Source organism: Cucurbita pepo, chromosome LG07 (genome assembly GCF_002806865.2).
Source record: "Cucurbita pepo subsp. pepo cultivar mu-cu-16 chromosome LG07, ASM280686v2, whole genome shotgun sequence".
Classification (NCBI taxonomy): Eukaryota; Viridiplantae; Streptophyta; class Magnoliopsida; order Cucurbitales; family Cucurbitaceae; genus Cucurbita; species Cucurbita pepo.
In genome coordinates, this window is record NC_036644.1 from 2,840,501 (window position 1) to 2,859,622 (window position 19,122).

A 19,122-nucleotide genomic window follows, 5' to 3' on the forward strand; every position below is an offset into this window, starting at 1 on the left:
TTCCACTCAGCAAATTGTTCAACTAAAGAAAAAGTGGTGGGTTGGATCCCAAATGTCTCTTTCCATAGTCTAAGATATACCCAAAAACAAATTATATGAAACAGAGCCACTGTCTACATCCTAAAAACATTGTTTTTTCTCTCTGGCATTTTCACAAACACCTTCCGTACCTAGAATTTTATGCGGATTTTTTTCCCTCCCCCACTAAACACTCCACACCAAATTTCAATGGTGGATTACTGTAAACAATTCAAATTATTCAGATCACATGGCCTCTTACAAACCTTGTTTTTCTCTCTGGCATTTTCACAAACACCTTCCCTACATAGAATTTCATGCCGATTTTTTTCCTCCCTATTAAACACTCCTCTTAACTTTCGATTACGGTAAACAATTCAAATTATTCAGATCAAAATAATCTAGCATCACATGAATAAAGGAACTGAAAAAGGTAAAAATTATTGACAGATTAAAGCTGATGAAGAGTGAGTTTGAATTACCAAATCAAAATTAGCCAATTATTGAGTGTGTTCTTAGAATTATTAGAAAAGCTACCATTTATTTCTAAACTTAATAATCAAATGCTTCAATTCTAAGAAAATAAAATTTACCTTTTCGAGGCTTTTGATTCATTCAAGAAAATGAAGAACTCGATTCTTTCCGTTTCTTCTCCTCCTCCCATTCTCGCCTACGGTATAAACAAATAATTCGGATATATTAATTAAATGGTAACAATAAATAAATAAAGTAAATAAAATCGTGATTTTGTATTTATTTATAGCGTGTGCAATATTTTTAATTGTATTTAATTATTATTGCATTTATATGTATTTATATTTACATTAGTACAGAGTCACGTCACAATATATTATGTTTTAATCGAGTTATCGGTCACCAGAACACTCGGAGCTCAAATAACATTTTGTTTAATTTTAAATGTTAATATTTAAATATTAATTTTTATATTATAAATTTGTACTAAAATTTTTATTTTTTTCATTTATTATGACATTTTTTTTAAAGAAATCTTTTTGTTAAATAAAAATAAATAAATAATAATTTATAAATTTTTTAAGAATGATCCACTGATACCATATTAAGAATGAATAACAGAGATGAGATTGAAAGTACAAGAAACATAATTGACAGAAACGGGATTTGAGGGATTTGAACCATTTTGACAGAAACGGGAAGAGAGGGATTCGAACCCTTTAACAGCGATTAGCACGATTTAGTACACTCAGCCATCTCTCTCCAAATTGAAAAAGGATAATTATAGTGGGTCGGATCTCTCCTTATTATCTTTATCTACCCTTCAATTATATGGATATATAATTATGTCGATATATAAAATTATTTAGAAGTGGGATGTACAGTTCGATTTTCATTAATATTGAGAAGGTTGAGAAAAATCTGAAAAATAAAATAAAATATATAAAATATATTATTAATCAATTAAAATATTTTACTGACCAAAATAAGATAAAATATATCAAATATATTATTAATCAGAAAGAAAAAATCTAAAAAAAATAATTATAAACATATTTTTCAATTTTAAATAACTTAAAAAAAAAAACAAAAATAAATAATTTATAAATTCGTGTTACACCCAATTTACATCATTTAAAGACTTAAATGAGTCAATATACAATTAATTAATCAATATAATTAAATACTTACTAAAAATTGAATTAAAAAATATTATTATTATTTATTTATAAAAATTAATTGCAACCAATAATTATTATATACTATTTCTGTAATGGTCTTTATTATTATTATTTTGAAATTGTTTTAATTATCATGTTTACCGTTTTCTTTTCTTCTTATATTTTTTCTTAAATATTCAATTATTTTCAAAATTTGAAACATTAATAACATAATTAATGATTTTTGACCCAATTATTTTAAAAATTATTAAAAGGTAAAATGGGGTTTTTGTAGTTTCAAGCAACGTATGGTCAGGTAGCTACCGGATTTTTTTTTTTTTGAATTTTTTTTAGTGTGGAAAATTTTGACAGCCCACTCTACCCACTCAATGCCTTCGATTTTTTCTTTCTCTACTGTATTTGTTCGCGTTTTTGAGCTCAGGTGCTCGTTTAGCGACCCGAATTCGTGGGTTGGAGTCAGTTTTTCGGACGTTGACGAGCTCCAGATTTGAATCAGTTCTTCAAATTCTAGTGGGTCGGAGAAATCGAAGACACCCACGTTCCCATTTCGCCGCTGGCTTTGAATCACCTAATCTTTTACTCTAGCTTTGTGTTTGTTCCTGGTTTGTTTTACTGGGAGTTTGAGATGAAGATTAGTCTCTGGTTTTACTGGGTTTTGGAGCCGATCGGAGAAGTTCCGGCGATTTGATGGGCTTGATTCTGGTTGTGGTTCAGTCTTCTTCGACCCTTCATGGAGGAGACGTTTCGGTGTAGTCTATGTGCTGCTTGGAAATTTGGTGCTAAGATCCGCTTCGTTGTTGTTCTGTTTGAGGTGAGCTCTTCTGGTGGCTGATTTTTGCTTGATTTTTAGTTGAGGTTTGGTGGGTTATCATTTTGATTTAGGTTTAGGGTTTCTCTGGACTTCATCTTCTGTAAATGGTATTGCTAGTGCACGCTTGAAGATGTCTTGGATTTTACTAATTGTTCTTAATTTGCTCATCTCTGTTCTTCATGGAGTTCACTTAATTATCATTTAAAATCGAGGGTAATGCTTGAAATTGATGTTTGTTTCCATTTTCTCTTTATGATTCCTGTGTTTCTCTGTTGAGCTGATTACTTGTTCTTGAGCTTGTTAGGAGAAAGAAAGAAAGAACCAGTGGTTTCCTTTAAATCCAATAGAGTTTAAAGGGTTTTTGTCTGATTTGATCTGATTTATGTTCAATCTGTATATTTTGAGTGTTCTTGAACTTATAATGTTCAGTTTATTTTCTCCTGGTTCAGATTTTGCTTCTATTGTCTTTGGATGTTGTATATGCAAAATTTGAAGATCGCCGTCTGGAAAGGGGAGCTGAAAGCATTGTTTCGCACTCTTGCATCCATGACCAGATACTCGAGCAAAAAAGGCGACCTGGGATGAAGGTATACTCCGTTACGCCCCAAGTTTACGATGTATTGGGTATTGCAAAGCCCCTTCATAGAACGGGTAGAGCATTGCTTGGACTTTCGAAATTATCAGATCAGCAAAAGAATGCAAAGCAACCTATTAGAATATATCTGAATTACGATGCTGTTGGTCATTCACCGGATAGGGATTGCCAAAAAGTTGGCGACATTGTTAAGGTGAAACGGGACCTTGAAACTTTTTGACTTATGTGTTTGCCCGACACGCTGTTTTGATATTGACTAGGAGTTTGCTGTGTCGTGTTTTTTGTTTTCTCCTAACAGCTTGGAGAACCTCCTGTCACTGCTTCGTTTCTGGGCTCTCCTTCTTGCAATCCTCATAGCAACCCTCCGATTTCGGGTGACTGCTGGTATAATTGCACTTTAGATGATATATCCGGGGAAGACAAAAAACATCGTCTGCACAAGGTATCGTGCGGTTTTTTTATTTTATTCTATCAGCTGATCATAAGCTCTAATCAGGAAATTGATTTAGAAGGCGTCTCGATGCAGGCTTTAGGTCAGACTGCTGATTGGTTCAGACGAGCATTGGCTGTTGAACCTGTGAAAGGGAACTTGCGTTTAAGTGGATACTCCGCTTGTGGGCAGGATGGAGGTGTACAACTTCCCCGTGAATACGTCGAAGGTATATTAATCGATATTTTTTTGCTCCTTGAAAGGGCATACCGTTACCTTTAGGCTTTAACCGTTCTGTACGGTTCCTCCAGAGGGAATTCCCAATGCAGACTTGGTTCTTTTAGTGACCACGAGGCCTACTACTGGGAACACGCTGGCTTGGGCTGTTGCATGTGAACGCGATCAATGGGGCCGTGCGATTGCTGGTAAATTTCTTTCTAATTTGACTTGAAAAAGAACTGTTCGAAGGGAGCTTTCTCTTTTTGAAACTAATAGTGCAAGTTTCTTTTGCAGGGCATGTGAACGTTGCACCTCGGCATTTGACCGCTGAATCAGAAACTTTACTTTCAGCTACTCTTATACACGAGGTTCGTGGATTTCATGTGTAGTTTGGTTAAACAATTGTCGGTTTTACTTATTATTCATCACTATGTTCCATTCCATACAGGTTATGCATGTCCTTGGTTTCGATCCACACGCCTTTGCCCATTTCAGAGATGAGAGGAAAAGAAGGCGTAGTCAGGTAAACTATATCTCGTGCTGGTGACTTGATGAAGGAAGACTAGCTAGGAACGTTTAAACGGTTATTGTATTACATGGAATTGACCATTTAATTCATGTATATATGTCAGGTAACAGAACAGGTCTTGGATGAACGACTCGGGCGTACAGTAACTCGGGTGGTTCTTCCACGTGTTGTTATGCATTCACGATATCATTATGGGGTGAGTGTTTCTTCTGTAACTATTTAGAGTTCGTCTTTGTGAATTGATAATTCTCGAATACTAAATAACCAAGCCGACTATGTTCCTTGGCAGGCGTTTTCGGAGAATTTCACGGGTTTAGAGCTAGAAGATGGAGGAGGGCGTGGCACTTCAGGTTCTACTCTCGTTTTTTCTGCTTCTTTTCTCCTATCGTTGCCCCCACCGAGTTCTCTACGACCCTGCACGGTTTACTTGACCTATATACTTAATATTTTACTTTCAGGCTCTCACTGGGAAAAGAGGCTTTTGATGAACGAAATAATGACTGGTTCGGTTGATACGAGATCTGTCGTCTCAAAAATGACGCTGGCTTTATTGGAAGACAGTGGATGGTACCAGGCTAACTATAGCATGGCAGATCGTCTCGATTGGGGTCGCAATCAAGGAAATGATTTCGTCACGTCCCCGTGCAACCTCTGGAAGGGGGCATACCATTGCAACACGACACAGTTGTCGGGATGTACATATAATAGGGAGGCAGAGGGTTACTGTCCAATTGTTAGCTATAGTGGGGATCTCCCTCAATGGGCTCAATATTTTCCCCAACCTAACAAAGGTGAGTTATTTTGTATTATCAACAATTGCATCTGCTCGTATAAGATGACACGATTTGCAAATGTTTTAAGTTCGAAGTCCGTTTCTGTGAATTCATGTAGGTGGACAATCGTCATTGGCTGATTATTGTACGTACCTTGTGGCTTACTCGGATGGATCGTGCACTGACACCAACAGTGCTCGTGCGCCTGATAGAATGTTGGGTGAAGTTCGAGGAAGTAACTCGAGGTAAGACTGATTACGGGTCACGTGCTCTCCGGGTTTGACAAGGATATATATTCTTGTTGCTAACGACTCTTCAAATGGATATGCAGGTGTATGGCCTCATCCTTAGTCAGGACTGGGTTTGTAAGAGGTTCGATGACCCAAGGAAACGGTTGTTATCAGCATCGATGCATTAACAATTCATTGGAGGTAATTCGGGAGTTTTGGCGTTCTAATTATACCCATGATGTTATTTATAATAACATCGGCACACACGATGAGTTCCTAGCTAACTTGGTTTATGCAAACTCTTTCTGTGAGATCCCACATCGGTTGGGAAGGAGAACGAAACACCCTTTATAAGGGTGTGGAAACCTCTCCCTAGTAGACGCATTTTAAAAACCTTGAAGGGAAGCCCGAAAGGGAAAGCCCAAAGAGGACAATATTTGTTAGCGGTGGGCTTGGGCTGTTACAAATAGTATCAGAGCCAGACACCGGGCGATGTGCGAGCGAGGAGGCTGTTCCCTGAAGGGGGATAGGCACGAGGCGGTGTGCTAATAAGGACGTTGGGCGGATTTGGTGGGTCCCACATCGATTGGAGAAAGGAACGAGTGCCAGCGAGAACGTTGGGCCCTAAAGAGGGGTGGATTGTGAGATCTCACATCGGTTGGGGAGGAGAACGAAACACCCTTTATAAGGGTGTGGGACCTCTCCCTAGCAGACGCGTTTTAAAAACCTTGAGCGAAGCCCGAAAGGGAAAGCCTAAATAGGACAATACCTGCTAGTGGTGGGCTTGTGTAAAGAATTTCTTTGCTAAACGATCAATACCATTCTGATTGATTCGTGTTCTTTTAGGTAGCTGTTGATGGTATGTGGAAACTATGCCCTCAAGCTGGTGGACCAGTTCAGTTCCCTGGCTTTAATGGCAAGTGCTTACCCTTATACTCGGACCGTTCGGGGAACGATTTATGTCGTACAAATCTAACGATCTATTCGACTTTCTTGGTGTAGGTGAATTAGTCTGCCCTGCATATCACGAACTTTGTAGCAAAGACTTAGTTTCGGTGCCTGGAAAGTGCCCGAATACTTGCAATTTCAATGGAGATTGCGTAAACGGGAGGTGTTTTTGCTTTCTAGGCTATCATGGACATGATTGTAGCAAACGTGAGCGTCTAGTTCCCGGATTAGTTCCTTTTATGATCGACGTTTTTGCTCGGTTTTACTTATTAGTTAAGTCAAATGGATATATATTGCAGGATCTTGTCCTAATAACTGTAGTGGTCATGGGAGGTGTCTTTCTAATGGACTTTGTGAATGTGGAAATGGTTACACTGGCATTGACTGCTCCACCGGTACGTTCTCTTCTGACGTCTTCGAACTTTTTAAACGTTCATGTTTGCTTAATAATAGATTTCACATCGGTTGGAGAGGGGAACAAAGCATTCCTTATAAGGGTGTGGAAACCTCTCCTTAGCATACGCGTTTTAGAACCGTGAGGCTACGTAACAGGCCAAAACGGACAATATCTGCTAGCGGTGGGCTTGGGCTGTTACACTTGCATAATCGATATTCTACGACATCTAATGTCCTCGGTTATTAAAAAAATGGAAGATAAAAGATTCTTTCATGAACTTGTGTTGGGTCTTGTGGTAGATATGTTTCTTGCATTGTTCTTTGTGATTGTAACTTGAAAAAACACTTCTGTTATGATCTCAGCTATTTGTGATGAGCAATGTAGCCTCCATGGAGGTGTCTGTGACAATGGCGTTTGCGAATTCCGATGTTCGGATTATGCTGGCTATTCGTGCCAGAGCAGCTCCAGGCTTCTATCGAGTCTCTCCGTTTGCAAAAATGTACTGCAAAGGGATATGACTGGCCAACATTGTGCGCCGAGCGAACCCAGTATTCTACAGCAGCTCGAGGAAGTTGTCGTCATGCCAAATTACCACCGTTTGTTTCCCAGTGGTGCCCGGAAACTTTTTAACATCTTCGGCGGTAGCTACTGCGATGCAGCTGCAAAGCAGCTGGCTTGCTGGGTAAGTGGTCTACCTCTTCAAAACACCCTATATGCACTTTTTCTATGAGATCCCACATCGGTTGGAGAGGAGAACGAAACATTCTTTATAAGGGTGTGAAAACCTCTCCCTAGCAGACGTGTTTTAAAAACCTCGAGGGAAAACCTAAAGAGGACAATAACGGTTAGTGGTGGGTTTGAGCCATTACAAATGGTATCAGAGCCAGTCACTGGGCGGTGTGCCAGTGAGGACACTGAACCTCCAAGGAGGGTGGATTATGAGATCCCACATCGGTTGGAGAAGGAAACGACGCATTCCTCATAAGGGTGTGGAAACCTCTCCCTAGTAGACGCGTTTTAAAAATCTTGAGGGGAAACCCGAAAGGGAAAGCTCAAAGAGAACAATATCTGCTAGCGGTGGGCTTGGGCTATTACTAATAGTATCAGATCCAGCTAGTGGGCGGTGTGCCAACAAGGAGGGGTGGATTGTGAGATCCCACATTGGTTGGAGAGGGGAACGAAGCCATCCCTTATAAGGGTGTGGAAGCCTCTCCCTAATAGACACGTCTTAAAATCATGAGCGAAAGTCCGAAAGGGAAGGCCAAAGAGGACAATATCTGCGAGTAGTGGGTTCTTCACATTGGACTCAACCTTCCATGAAATGGACCTCATCTGTTCTAAAATTGCACTTTTCATATTCAGATCTCAATACAAAAGTGCGATGAAGACGGTGACAACAGACTCCGAGTATGCCATTCGGCTTGTCAGTCATACAATCTCGCTTGTGGGGCATCACTCGACTGCTCTGATCAGACTCTCTTCAGCAGTGAGGAGGAAGGCGAAGGGCAGTGCACGGGGTCCGGTGAGATCAAATTGTCGTGGTTTAATCGACTACGCAGTAACTTATTCGTAAGTAACAGCTCCTCAAAAGGAACATCTGTAAAATAGTTACTTGTAGTAGGGTCATTTTCTTTTGGTCTGTAATTTTAACTTAGGATAGAGTTGGCACTACAAATGCCATAGATTTAGGTCTTAGTTTGTGCTTAGCCCAAAATGATTTAAGGAAAAAAATGGGCTGAGAAGTTTTAAAAGTTTAAGGCTTTCAAAGATGAAAGCTATTTGTAGAGAGAATTTGTAAGTGTATGAATCCATGAGGAAAAAAAGGTGGAAAAGCTTTGTTCATGTATAACATAAACTGGCCGAAGGCCTTTGAAAGAGTGAAAAATGAAAAAAAAAAAAGGTTACTTTTTTAGTATCTTCTTCTCTTGTGACCAACTCTTTGTTGATCGTCAAGAACTCGTAGCGAGTCCCCTTTTTATAATGTTAATCTGGGTTTGTTTGGACGAAACGAGAAAAGTTTAAGAAAGTAGAGGAGAGACAACCTAAGAACCTGACATAGCGTCCTCATTGACACACCGTCCGGTGTCTACCCCCCTTCAGGGCCCAATGTCCTTACCGACACACCATTTGGTGTCCACCCTCCTTCGAGGTTCAACGTTCTCGCTCACCCACCGCTAGCAGATATTGTTTTCTTTGGGGTTTTTCTTTTGGGTTTGAGGTCTGTTAGGAGGAGGTTTTCACACTCTTATAAAGAATGTTTTGTTCCCATCTCCAACCAATGCTCACATAAGTACTGATCTTGATATCATCCTAAGATGAGATTGGGCAAGTTTAGAGTTGAAATTCAGAAATGGGTCTCCTTCAAAAGTCCGAAACCTCACATTGTACACACGTGGTTTCGAGAGTAAAGCTACATATCATCAAGTGATGAAATATGGAAGAAAAAAGGAAAAAGACAAGCAAGTGAGAAATAAATGAGCAGGTAATATAGCCACAAGCACCCTTTTGTGCTCAGATTCTGCGTGTCCATTCATAGACAAAGAGAGTAGAATCTAGAGAAGCTAAGATTTCAGTAACATATTTCTGACCATCTTTGCTCATGGGGACCATAAATAGAATTGTTAATACTCGACGTTTACACGAAAACTCGATTCCAATCTNAAAAAAAAAAAAAAAAAAAAAAAAAAGATCATGTATCCTAAAAGAATGTTATTCAGTGCTATGTTTCTTGCCGACGAACATTGATATCAAACTGCCTAAATCGTGCTCCGGTTGAACTCGAAGATACGTAACGGAAGCAAGATATATACACGATAAAGCTACATAAACTTTGGACCAAAATGAATAGAAAGTAAGGTAAGCAAATATTGCAGTCAAGGAAATGACCAGTAAGAAGTTCATTGAGCACTTGAAGGCAGAAAGTTGTTCTTGTACTCTTGGCTCTGGGAAACAGCCATTAGCTATGAAATCTGAGAGCAAGTGATCCTTGAGCTTGAATTTATCCATTAACCAAGCAGTAGCACCTTCATCTGAAACGACGATCTCGTCGATGGGGATCCGTCGAACATGGATATGAACTTCTGAAGGGCCGAGACCAAAGACATTATCCAGAAAGGTAGGACACTGATGCTTGTAGGCAATAGTCATATCATAAACTGCATAACAAAACCAGACCAGAAGCTATGGTAACAAACACAATCATTTCAGACTAGAAAGTGAAGAGTGTAGTTTGCAGAAATGAACCTGCATTAAGTGAACCTCGCAGGGTTTGTAAGCAAACACAAAAACCTCTAGTTTTTGGAAGAAGAACATTCTTTAGCACTGGAAGTCCGACCTCGGCAGCATACGCTCGACTCTTCTTGCATTTCGCCTCCCTGCATCAAACTTTTCGTATCAGTTCCCAACTTGGACAGAACATCAAGAACACAAGATAAGCTTTCAATCCACAAAAACTAGCTTCTAGATCAGGGAAAACACAATTGGAATACAGTAGAAAAGGAATGGAAGGTATACGTAAAGTCAGTTCCCTCAGGAAAAACAGCAAGCCACAAGGGATCTTGAGGATTTCTAAACGTCGAAAGGTTTCGACGCATAACCCGTTCATCGATCTCCCATTTCCTCTCAACTGGAATGAACTCCAAAACATGGAATCCCCAACCAAAGAGAGGCAGCTTCATTAAGCTGCTTTTAAGGATGTATTTGATGCAGCCAAGGGAGCCCTTTCGCAATGCAATATCCCACAAATACATCCAATCAACTTCAGTTCTGTGGTTAGCAATTAGCAAAACACGTTCATTATCTGGAACATCATCTCCATATAACACAACTTTAGTCCCATTTATAACTTCAAATAGAAAGGGCCAGAGAGCCAGCCAGAAACCAAAAATCGTGGAAGTTGCCTTCCGACAGTAATGCCGGCTGAGAAGCCGTAAAAAGAGAGCCACTACAGGCGCAAAATACACTAAAAACATACAGGCAGTCGACAAAAACACCGCTAAACAAATCGCCCCTCTCATCAGCCTAATCGGACTAAGAGATTTCTGTTTTTGTGTATTATCAGATTGCAGAGGCGTAGAAACATCCATTCTTCCAAGAACACTGATTCAAAAGATTTCCCCCTCCTAAAAAATGCTGCAAACAAACACACATTTACCATACCTTGAGAGATTCGCAATTTCTTAATCAAATCTAACGAAATCAAAAGACGAAAACACAAAAAGCAACCAAAATTCCAACAGAATCTTTCCAAAAGGCAAAAGCAGATTCCAATTTCAGAAACACGAACAATTTGCAGCGTGTTGTTAAATCGCATTACAGATCTACAACTACAAAGAGCAAGAATTACCTTAGAATCAAAAGAGACGAAAATATTGTTCCGGTCGTCTCTCCTCCTCAAATCCCTCCAGCAAGTGGAACTGTGTGTGCTCTTATCCAAAGTAATGGAACAGGGAGCGGGAAAAATGGTGAAATCGAGAAGATACAGGAGAGAGAGAGAGAGAGAGAGAGAGAGAGTGGATTAAAGGAGGAGAGAGAAGTTGAAACAGAGATTACTGAAGAAATCAGAAATGGAAAATCGATATCTCCATGGTTTTTTACAGATTGACGAAAGGTAGGGGACGAAGATGTGGCTGCTACTTCTGGAAGAAATTTTACTTCCAAACTAATTAAACAGATTTTAACCTGAGATTTAACTCTGGTTAGGTAACATTTTGGATTTTATATAAAATAATAATTTTTTTTTCTTTTAAATAATTTTATATATAAGAAAAATAATACCATATGGTAAGATTTAAAGCGTTGACTTCAATATACAGCAACTAACCATAATGTCTGTAACATTATTTTTGTAATATTCCAAAAAATATATTTAAATTCCTATTAATTTTTATTTTATTTTAATCTTTTAGCTTTATAAATTTATTTCGATTTTTCAAATAGTGTTACATCTAGTCGGATATATTTAGATTATGTTATTATTATTCTCGACTTTATATTAAAAAAAATTAAAATCTTTATTTTATAATGAATTGATTAAAAATGACGGAGAAAATTCAAATATTTATTTTAAAATTTTTCATGATATTATAAAATGACCAAAATACCCTTATTCTATCATCGTTTATTGTTAACGACTACTACACATCCACCACGGGAATAAGATAATTAAGAAAGGATGACTAAAAAATATCTGTATCAACACAGTGCACATTCCTTTTCAGTGACTCATTAATAAGAACTTTATGATTAAGTGTGTGTTTTACCTTTTAATTTGAAGCGTTATTTAAATAGATTTTATTAATTTAAATATAATTTATTTAAAAGTTAGAACTCGTGAAAATATAATTATTTGTTTAATTAAATTAAAATGGTATATATATATATTTCATAACTATTTAATTTTTTAACAAAAAAATGAAAACAGAATTTAAAATGAATTTGTTTTTTAGGTTGACTTTTGAAGGACAAACCACCGACAATTCTGCAGCACCGTACATACATTTACTGATTTACCCTGCACACATAATGAAGTAGGGACCAAAATCGATATTTGTCCGGGGGTAGGTTTGTCTTTAAGAAAGATGGGTCTCCACGGTGTGAATGGGATAATGAAAGAAGTGAATCGACCCATGTCTAGGATTTGGATTAAGATTTAGAATCTCAATGTCGCACCTAAAGGCCCCGACATTCTTCATGGTCACGTTACTTACTCTTCACTTCTAAGACTGAGACTATCCCCACGTACCAACACAAACTATTACAACATGTTTTGTCTTCACTCACATGCATTATATAACAGTTCTCGGGGAGGTTGCCTAATATAGAATTGCTCATATGATCGAGCCACCGAAAAGGTATACCTTGTTGAAATAGGTGGTGACTTTCAATTTTTTAAGTCTTTCATAACTATCATTTTTTCATGATCCCTTTCGTTCGATTATGGTATTGGTTCATTCATGTACCCTTCTTTTACTCGGGTGTATTTATAAATTATTTATTTGTATAATATATTTATAAATATGATAAAAAGAATTTGTTTTTATTATAATTATCTTTTAAAATTAATGTGAATAAATAAAATTGTTACCATGAAAGTTTAGGGCATAAAAAATGAATTTATCCCTAGTTTTTCCACGTCGGACGGCAGGCGTTGACTGTTTGACTAGGAATAACCAGTAATATTACGACACGTGGGAATAAGTGACGAGAAACACGGAGAAAATGCGAAGACGCACGCAGTGAATAATGTTTAGGGCAAGGGTGCGGAAGCTTCCGTTTTCAAATGTATATTTCTTGCTTTCCTGACAGACGCGTTCGTCAATTTTTCTTCTTCATCGATCGGAACGCGGGATCGGCCGGTTTGTTCTTGTCAATCAATAGGTGAGTTTTTTCATTTTTCTAATTCTTTTCGTAATTGTATTTTCATTTCTGTGTTTTTTTTTCCCCAACTTTTTGTTGAATTGTTCGCGTTGAATTTGATTCTGTTGGTTTCTGTTTGGGGATTTTGAAACCCTAGGATTCAAGATTTTGTTGTAAATTTATTGTTTGGATTGTTCGTCTAGGCGATCCGTTGTTAAGATTGTTGATTCTCATTGAGTTCGTCCATTGGTTTTGGCTGGTTGAAGGAATATTTCCGATCCCGATGAATTTTTCTGTTGACTTTCGTGGATTTCATCTCAATTTTGTTGTTTAATGTGATTTAATAGGTAGGGTGTGTAGATATGGCGAGCGGGTTTGGGGAATCAACAAGTAGGCAACCTCAAAGCCCTTCGTGTTCCGACAACAATGGTGATGCTAGTAATTTTGAGTGTAATATTTGCCTGGATTTAGCTCAAGATCCTATTGTAACCCTATGTGGTCATCTTTTTTGTTGGCCATGCCTTTACAAGTGGCTGCACATTCATTCCCATCCCCAGGAATGTCCAGTTTGTAAAGCTATGATAGAAGAGCAAAAATTGGTTCCCTTATATGGTAGGGGAAAGACATCGACTGACCCGAGATCGAAAAGTATTCCGGGAGTTAATATTCCTAATCGTCCTGCGGGACAGAGGCCAGAAGCAGCAGGCCCTCCCCCAGAGCCAAATCCTTTTGCTCACAATGGATTTGGATTCATGGGAGGTCTTGGAGGGTTTGCTCCAATGGCATCAACAAGGTTTGGTAATTTCACATTGTCTGCGGCCTTTGGTGGTCTTGTCCCATCTTTGTTCAACTTTCAGATGCATGGATATGCAGATCCAAGCATGTATGGTGCAGGTGCGAACTTTCCATATGGGTTTCCTAACATGTTTCATGGTAGCCATGGCCATGGCCATGCTCATGCTCATGGATACTATCACCATCTCCGTCAAGGTCAGCAAGATTACTACCTGAAGCGGCTGCTTTTTTTTATTGGTTTCTGTGTTCTTCTTGCCCTAATCTGGCAATAGATCAAAGGGTCCATTAGGGCATATATTATTGCTTTGTGGTGTTTAGTGTATTCAATCTCTAATGTAAGAATTATAGAAGTGAAAAAATCTGATGGTACATTGTCTTGCTATCTCATCATTGTTGAAATGAACATCAACTTTTGTATACTTAGCACGATGAACGTTAGCTGACGTGCTTATGCAATTGTATTCGAAGGTTTCGATTTATTCACATCTATATATACTATATTTACATGCTGACCCACCAAATGCAATCACATGGCTGAGTGAATGAAACACATGCTGTGATGGCTCGTTCTCTCGAAAGATGATTTATTTGCCTAAGTGATTTCTCTAGTGCTCTTACTTTATGCACTACTTGTGATATGTGTTTCCTGTTTTTTGGTGAAGAAGTTTCAGAATATACACAGATGGGTTTCTGCTGCACATGGTACTACCAGAAACTTGTTCATCAGATTGTGTTTAGCTATGGTTCTATCCATGTTCATTATTTCAATTCTATCTAAGTATTTGTTTCGTTTTCTCAAGTCTTCGATTCCAGTTTGGTTTATTTTTGAACTTCAGTCTTGCACTAGGTTCGTGAAATACGTCGTTCTGATAGAAAGGAGCAGGACAAGGATCAGGATCATCAACCGTTGATACCATGTTGGGAACTAGTAGGTCAGTGATTGTGGCTTTCAAGATATTTTTTGTTTGATTTATAGGGAATGACCTAACAGAAGCAGGTGATCTTTAAGCTGGATGGTACTTGACCATGTTTATCAGAAGAATGCAGAGAAAAAGGGTAGGTGCGTGCTATTGATATTAGATATCAGCTGAACTTATAATATAGTGATGTCGCTCGTAGTGTTCAATTGGAGAAGAACGTTCTTTGTTTGAGTTTGAAGTCATTACCTTGTAGGAGCTACCTGATTGAGACCCTTCTCTCCTTTTTTTTCTTATTTCCATATGGTGTGAATCACTTGTAAAGTCGATTGAACACCGTGTCTGCTTTAACTTCATCCGTCACTCGTGTCGTAGTATAGCAAAGCTAACAAGTGGTCAACTAAACTTATGAATGGGTAACTATTTCTTAGTTGCAATACGTTTCTCTTTTTTTATTCTTCCTCTACTCACCACCACGAGTGAATGGAGTCTAATACACTCTTTCTTGGCTAGTGTAGCAGACTCCATGAGAGGTCATTCGGAAGGGCTCCGAATAGTTCGATTTTGGGGTATGGTAGTTGACGGGTTATTTATTTTTAGCTGTTGGTTGGTTATTGTTCATCTTTTTGAAGACCAGACAATATGGAAATTGCTGAGGATGCCCCTTTTCTATTAATTGTAACATCATAATTCTTAATTAAAAATTTAATCTATGAAGAGCTCGTTGTTGTTGGAATATTTTCTGAAACCCCATTTGAAAGCTAAAGCTACTCACCACCGGCCGGTCACCATCTCTCTCATTCTCACCTTACACATAAAAACCCATCTCTTACCTTTCCTCCTTCCTCACTCCCTCTCGCCGGCCTCCGCCATGTTTAAACCTCCGGCCGCCCTTCTCTTCTTCATTTTCTCCTTAACTGCCGTCAATGCCACCGTTCTATTCAAGGAGGCACCCCAATTCTACAACTCCCCTGACTGCCCCTCTGTTTTCGAGGGCGAGGATGATGGCCATCGTCTCTGCTCCGACGATGGCGTCCACGTCGCAATGACATTGGACACGGCTTACATCCGGGGCTCCATGGCGGCGATCCTCTCCGTTTTGCAACATTCGTCCTGTCCCCAAAATGTAATCTTCCATTTTGTTTCCTCTGCTTCTGCAAATGCTCTGTCTCTCCACGCCACCATTTCCTCCTCCTTTCCTTACCTGAAATTCAAAATCTACCCCTTCGATGATGTCGCCGTGTCCCGTTTGATCTCCACCTCCATCCGCTCTGCCTTGGATTGTCCGTTGAACTATGCTCGTAGCTACTTGGCTGACCTCCTCCCCCTCTGTGTTCGCCGTGTTGTCTATCTCGATTCCGATATAATCCTCGTCGACGACATCGCTAACCTCGCCAACACTCCTCTTAACGACGCTGTCCTCGCTGCCCCTGAGTACTGCAACGCCAATTTCACGGCCTATTTCACTCCCACTTTCTGGTCCAATCCCTCTCTGTCTCTCACCTTCGCTAATCGCCACCCCTGTTACTTCAATACCGGTGTCATGGTCATCGACCTCTCCCGGTGGCGCCTCGGCGACTTCACCGCCGAAATCGAAGAATGGATGGAGCTTCAGAAGAGAATGAGGATCTACGAGCTTGGATCTCTACCGCCATTCATGCTTGTTTTCGCTGGAAACATCGTCCCCGTCGACCACCGGTGGAACCAGCACGGCCTCGGCGGGGATAATTTCCGGGGACTCTGCCGGGATCTACACCCGGGTCCGGTGAGCCTGTTGCATTGGAGTGGAAAGGGGAAGCCATGGGCCCGAGTGGATGCGAACCGGCCGTGTCCGTTGGACTCTCTGTGGGTCCCTTATGATCTGTTGCAGACTCCATTTTCGTTGGATTCTTGATCGGTTGAAGCTGGTGAAAAGGGTTTGGGGTTTAAAGATAACAGGGGAAGGCGTCGGAGAAGTTATAATTGGCCGGAAACAGAGAAATAATGTATGTTATAATGTATGATCAATTTTATGTATTTGAAAGGTTATATAGCATAGATTTTGATATAATCAATTTTTTTGGATTAATAATTTGGAAAATAATTAATTTTTTATTGAGACGGGATTTAATAACGAGGACTTGAGCCAAACTAGACTGGTGAAACGGTCTAAGTAACTCCAGTTGTAGGGTTCGTGTCCTTGTGTTGCATGTAATCCAGTGGCGATGCTCGGTCTCTCTCTGTTGAGTGCATGTAGATCTACCACATCATCCACTTCAAAAGGTATGTATTGAAGCAAAGAATTGAAATAAGAAATTCAACTCATCCATGTCGATCCTAATCATGGTGTTGTGGTTAATGATTGAAGGAAATGAGTCGTAGAATATTAAACGATTGTCAACCAAAAAAATCAAGAAAATAACTTAATCAAATGTGAGTTAGAGAATTTTCTCTAAGATAAGTCGAGAATTTTCTCTAAGATAAGTCGAGTCAAGCTTGACTTTTGTAATTGTAAGGGTCGGCGGCTAGAGTTCCCGTATAATTGAGAAAATGTGAAACATAATTATTATTATTATTTTTAATTAGGTTAAATTTGAATAAAAAAAAAAGGGAAAAATAATTGTATTTTAATTTAATATAATTGCTTAATCAATTAGGGTAAGTGCATAATTGGAGTGCAAAAGAGGATGAAAGGTAGCTTCCCACCCGATTCCCTTTAATTCCCCAATAATAATTACTTTTTATTCCAATATTATTCCCTCCCAAATAAATTTAATTATATCAGACAAAATCGAATATTCCATTTCATAATACCCTAATTAAATATTNTTAATATAAACTCTTAAAATAAATTACTGAGTTAGAAGGAATTTATATATATATATATATAGTTGGTTCGAGTTTTATTGGTAATTAGAGATGTGAAGGAGGGGACGGAGACGCTTCTCTTATTTCAGTTTTCATTTATATGAAATTCTCGTTTTATTTTTGTAGGAATCGAGCCAGGGATTCAATGCGGAAAATTCACGGGAATTAGATTCTTTATAAAAAAAGATTCCTCATTTTTAATATTTTATTAAAAATCATTTAATTTTAATAATTATTTAATGGATAATTTTCATTTTCTTTAAAAAAATATAAAATTTTATAAATTAAATAATATTTTGTAAGTAAAAATATAATATAATGCTACAAAACTCAAATTTTAAAGTCAGGGACGTGAAATGTAATCCGGTATTATTTGGCTAACAGAGAAAAATCTCTCTCAATTTCCTCCCTATTTTCGGTTCATTCTCCATCCTATTTAAGGTCAGTTCTTGCAGTTAAATAGATATTTCTAGTACTCATTGTAAAATAAGTAAATTACCTCTTTATAGCGTTGAATTGGGGCGCATGACTATTATTAGAGAGGTGCATTTAACCCGCAAAGTTCATGTATATATATATATACATACATACATACATATACACACATCTATCTATATATATGTATGTACGTATACATACATACACATACACATATACACACATACATACATATATATATATATATATATATATATATAGTTAGTGTAGAAGCAAATTACCTCGACAGAGATGTGCATTTAACCCGCACAGTTCATGTATATATACATATATATACACACATCTATCTATATGTATGTATACATAGATACTCATACACATATACATACATATACATACACATATACACACATACATACATATATACAGATATACATATTATATATATATATGTAGTTAGTTAGTGTGAGAAGACGATGTTATAATATTAAAATTACGTAAATATTATACTATATATTTTTTAATAAAATACTATTAAAAAAAATTTAACGTTTTTATTTTTTTTAATAAAATTTATATTGAAAAAAAAATCCAATTTTTAAAAAATAATATAAATAATGATTGTGGAGAATTCAATGTGGGAACTGTCAAGTTTGGTGGTGAGAGAGAGTGGTTGGTAACAGGGTATATGATATCCTCTCACCCGAGTTACGCATTCTTAATAACGACATCCAAACAGCACTTTTCTTCTGACCAATATAATATTTATTGTAATTTCAATATATTGTACTATTCGATGTGAGAGCTAATATGTAACAGCTAAGCCCATCGCTAGTAGATATTGTCTTCTTTGGACTTTGGTGCTAGTAGATTTTGTCTTCTTTGAGCTTCGGTGCTAGCAGATATTGTCTTCCTTGGGGCTTCGCTACCAGTAGATACTGTCTTCTTTGGGCTTCCCTGCTAGCAGATGTTGTCTTCCTTGAAGCCAGCCGACATTGTCTTCCTTGAACTTCACTACCGGCAGATATTATCTTTTTTGGGCTTCACTGCCAGTCGATATTGTCTTTTTTGGGCTTCACTGCCAGCAAATATTGTTTCTTTAGGCTTCACTGCTAGCAGATATTGTGTTTTTTTTGGGCTTCTGCCAGTAGATATTGTCTAGT

At 38.1% G+C, this 19,122-nt stretch overlaps 4 protein-coding genes across 7 annotated transcripts; 3 read left to right on the top strand and 1 right to left on the bottom strand.

Moving 5' to 3' along the window:
• The first annotated feature begins 1,991 nt into the window (after positions 1-1,991).
• Positions 1,992-8,517, top strand: LOC111798888 (leishmanolysin-like). The gene is made up of 17 exons (XM_023682234.1): positions 1,992-2,484; positions 2,934-3,272; positions 3,378-3,521; positions 3,606-3,738; positions 3,821-3,934; positions 4,023-4,096; positions 4,177-4,251; positions 4,361-4,453; positions 4,547-4,607; positions 4,716-5,048; positions 5,149-5,275; positions 5,362-5,461; positions 6,107-6,176; positions 6,263-6,415; positions 6,508-6,603; positions 6,968-7,287; positions 7,968-8,517. The coding sequence occupies exons 1-17, from the start codon at positions 2,404-2,406 to the stop codon at positions 8,211-8,213; spliced, it is 2,559 nt and encodes an 852-aa protein (XP_023538002.1). The 5' UTR covers positions 1,992-2,403; the 3' UTR covers positions 8,214-8,517.
• Positions 8,518-9,158: 641 nt separating this feature from the next.
• On the bottom strand, positions 9,159-14,673 carry LOC111798556 (probable 1-acyl-sn-glycerol-3-phosphate acyltransferase 4). Its single transcript, XM_023681793.1, has 5 exons — positions 14,663-14,673; positions 10,951-11,242; positions 10,119-10,736; positions 9,849-9,979; positions 9,159-9,760 (listed from the first exon to the last, which is right to left on the bottom strand). The coding sequence occupies exons 3-5, from the start codon at positions 10,688-10,690 to the stop codon at positions 9,315-9,317; spliced, it is 1,149 nt and encodes a 382-aa protein (XP_023537561.1). The 5' UTR covers positions 10,691-10,736; positions 10,951-11,242; positions 14,663-14,673; the 3' UTR covers positions 9,159-9,314.
• On the top strand, positions 12,859-14,272 carry LOC111798558 (RING finger protein 5). Its single transcript, XM_023681794.1, has 2 exons — positions 12,859-12,983; positions 13,310-14,272. The coding sequence occupies exon 2, from the start codon at positions 13,325-13,327 to the stop codon at positions 14,027-14,029; it is 705 nt and encodes a 234-aa protein (XP_023537562.1). The 5' UTR covers positions 12,859-12,983; positions 13,310-13,324; the 3' UTR covers positions 14,030-14,272.
• On the top strand, positions 14,376-16,768 carry LOC111798555 (probable galacturonosyltransferase-like 1). 4 transcript variants are annotated; one of them, XM_023681789.1, is made up of 2 exons: positions 14,376-15,090; positions 15,193-16,768. In XM_023681789.1, the coding sequence occupies exon 2, from the start codon at positions 15,387-15,389 to the stop codon at positions 16,566-16,568; it is 1,182 nt and encodes a 393-aa protein (XP_023537557.1). In that variant the 5' UTR covers positions 14,376-15,090; positions 15,193-15,386; the 3' UTR covers positions 16,569-16,768. The 4 variants fall into 4 exon arrangements, with proteins under 4 accessions (XP_023537557.1, XP_023537558.1, XP_023537559.1 ...); XM_023681790.1 differs by having other exon boundaries at positions 14,376-14,689; positions 14,767-16,768; XM_023681791.1 differs by having other exon boundaries at positions 14,376-14,459; positions 14,594-16,768.
• Positions 16,769-19,122: the final 2,354 nt, after the last annotated feature.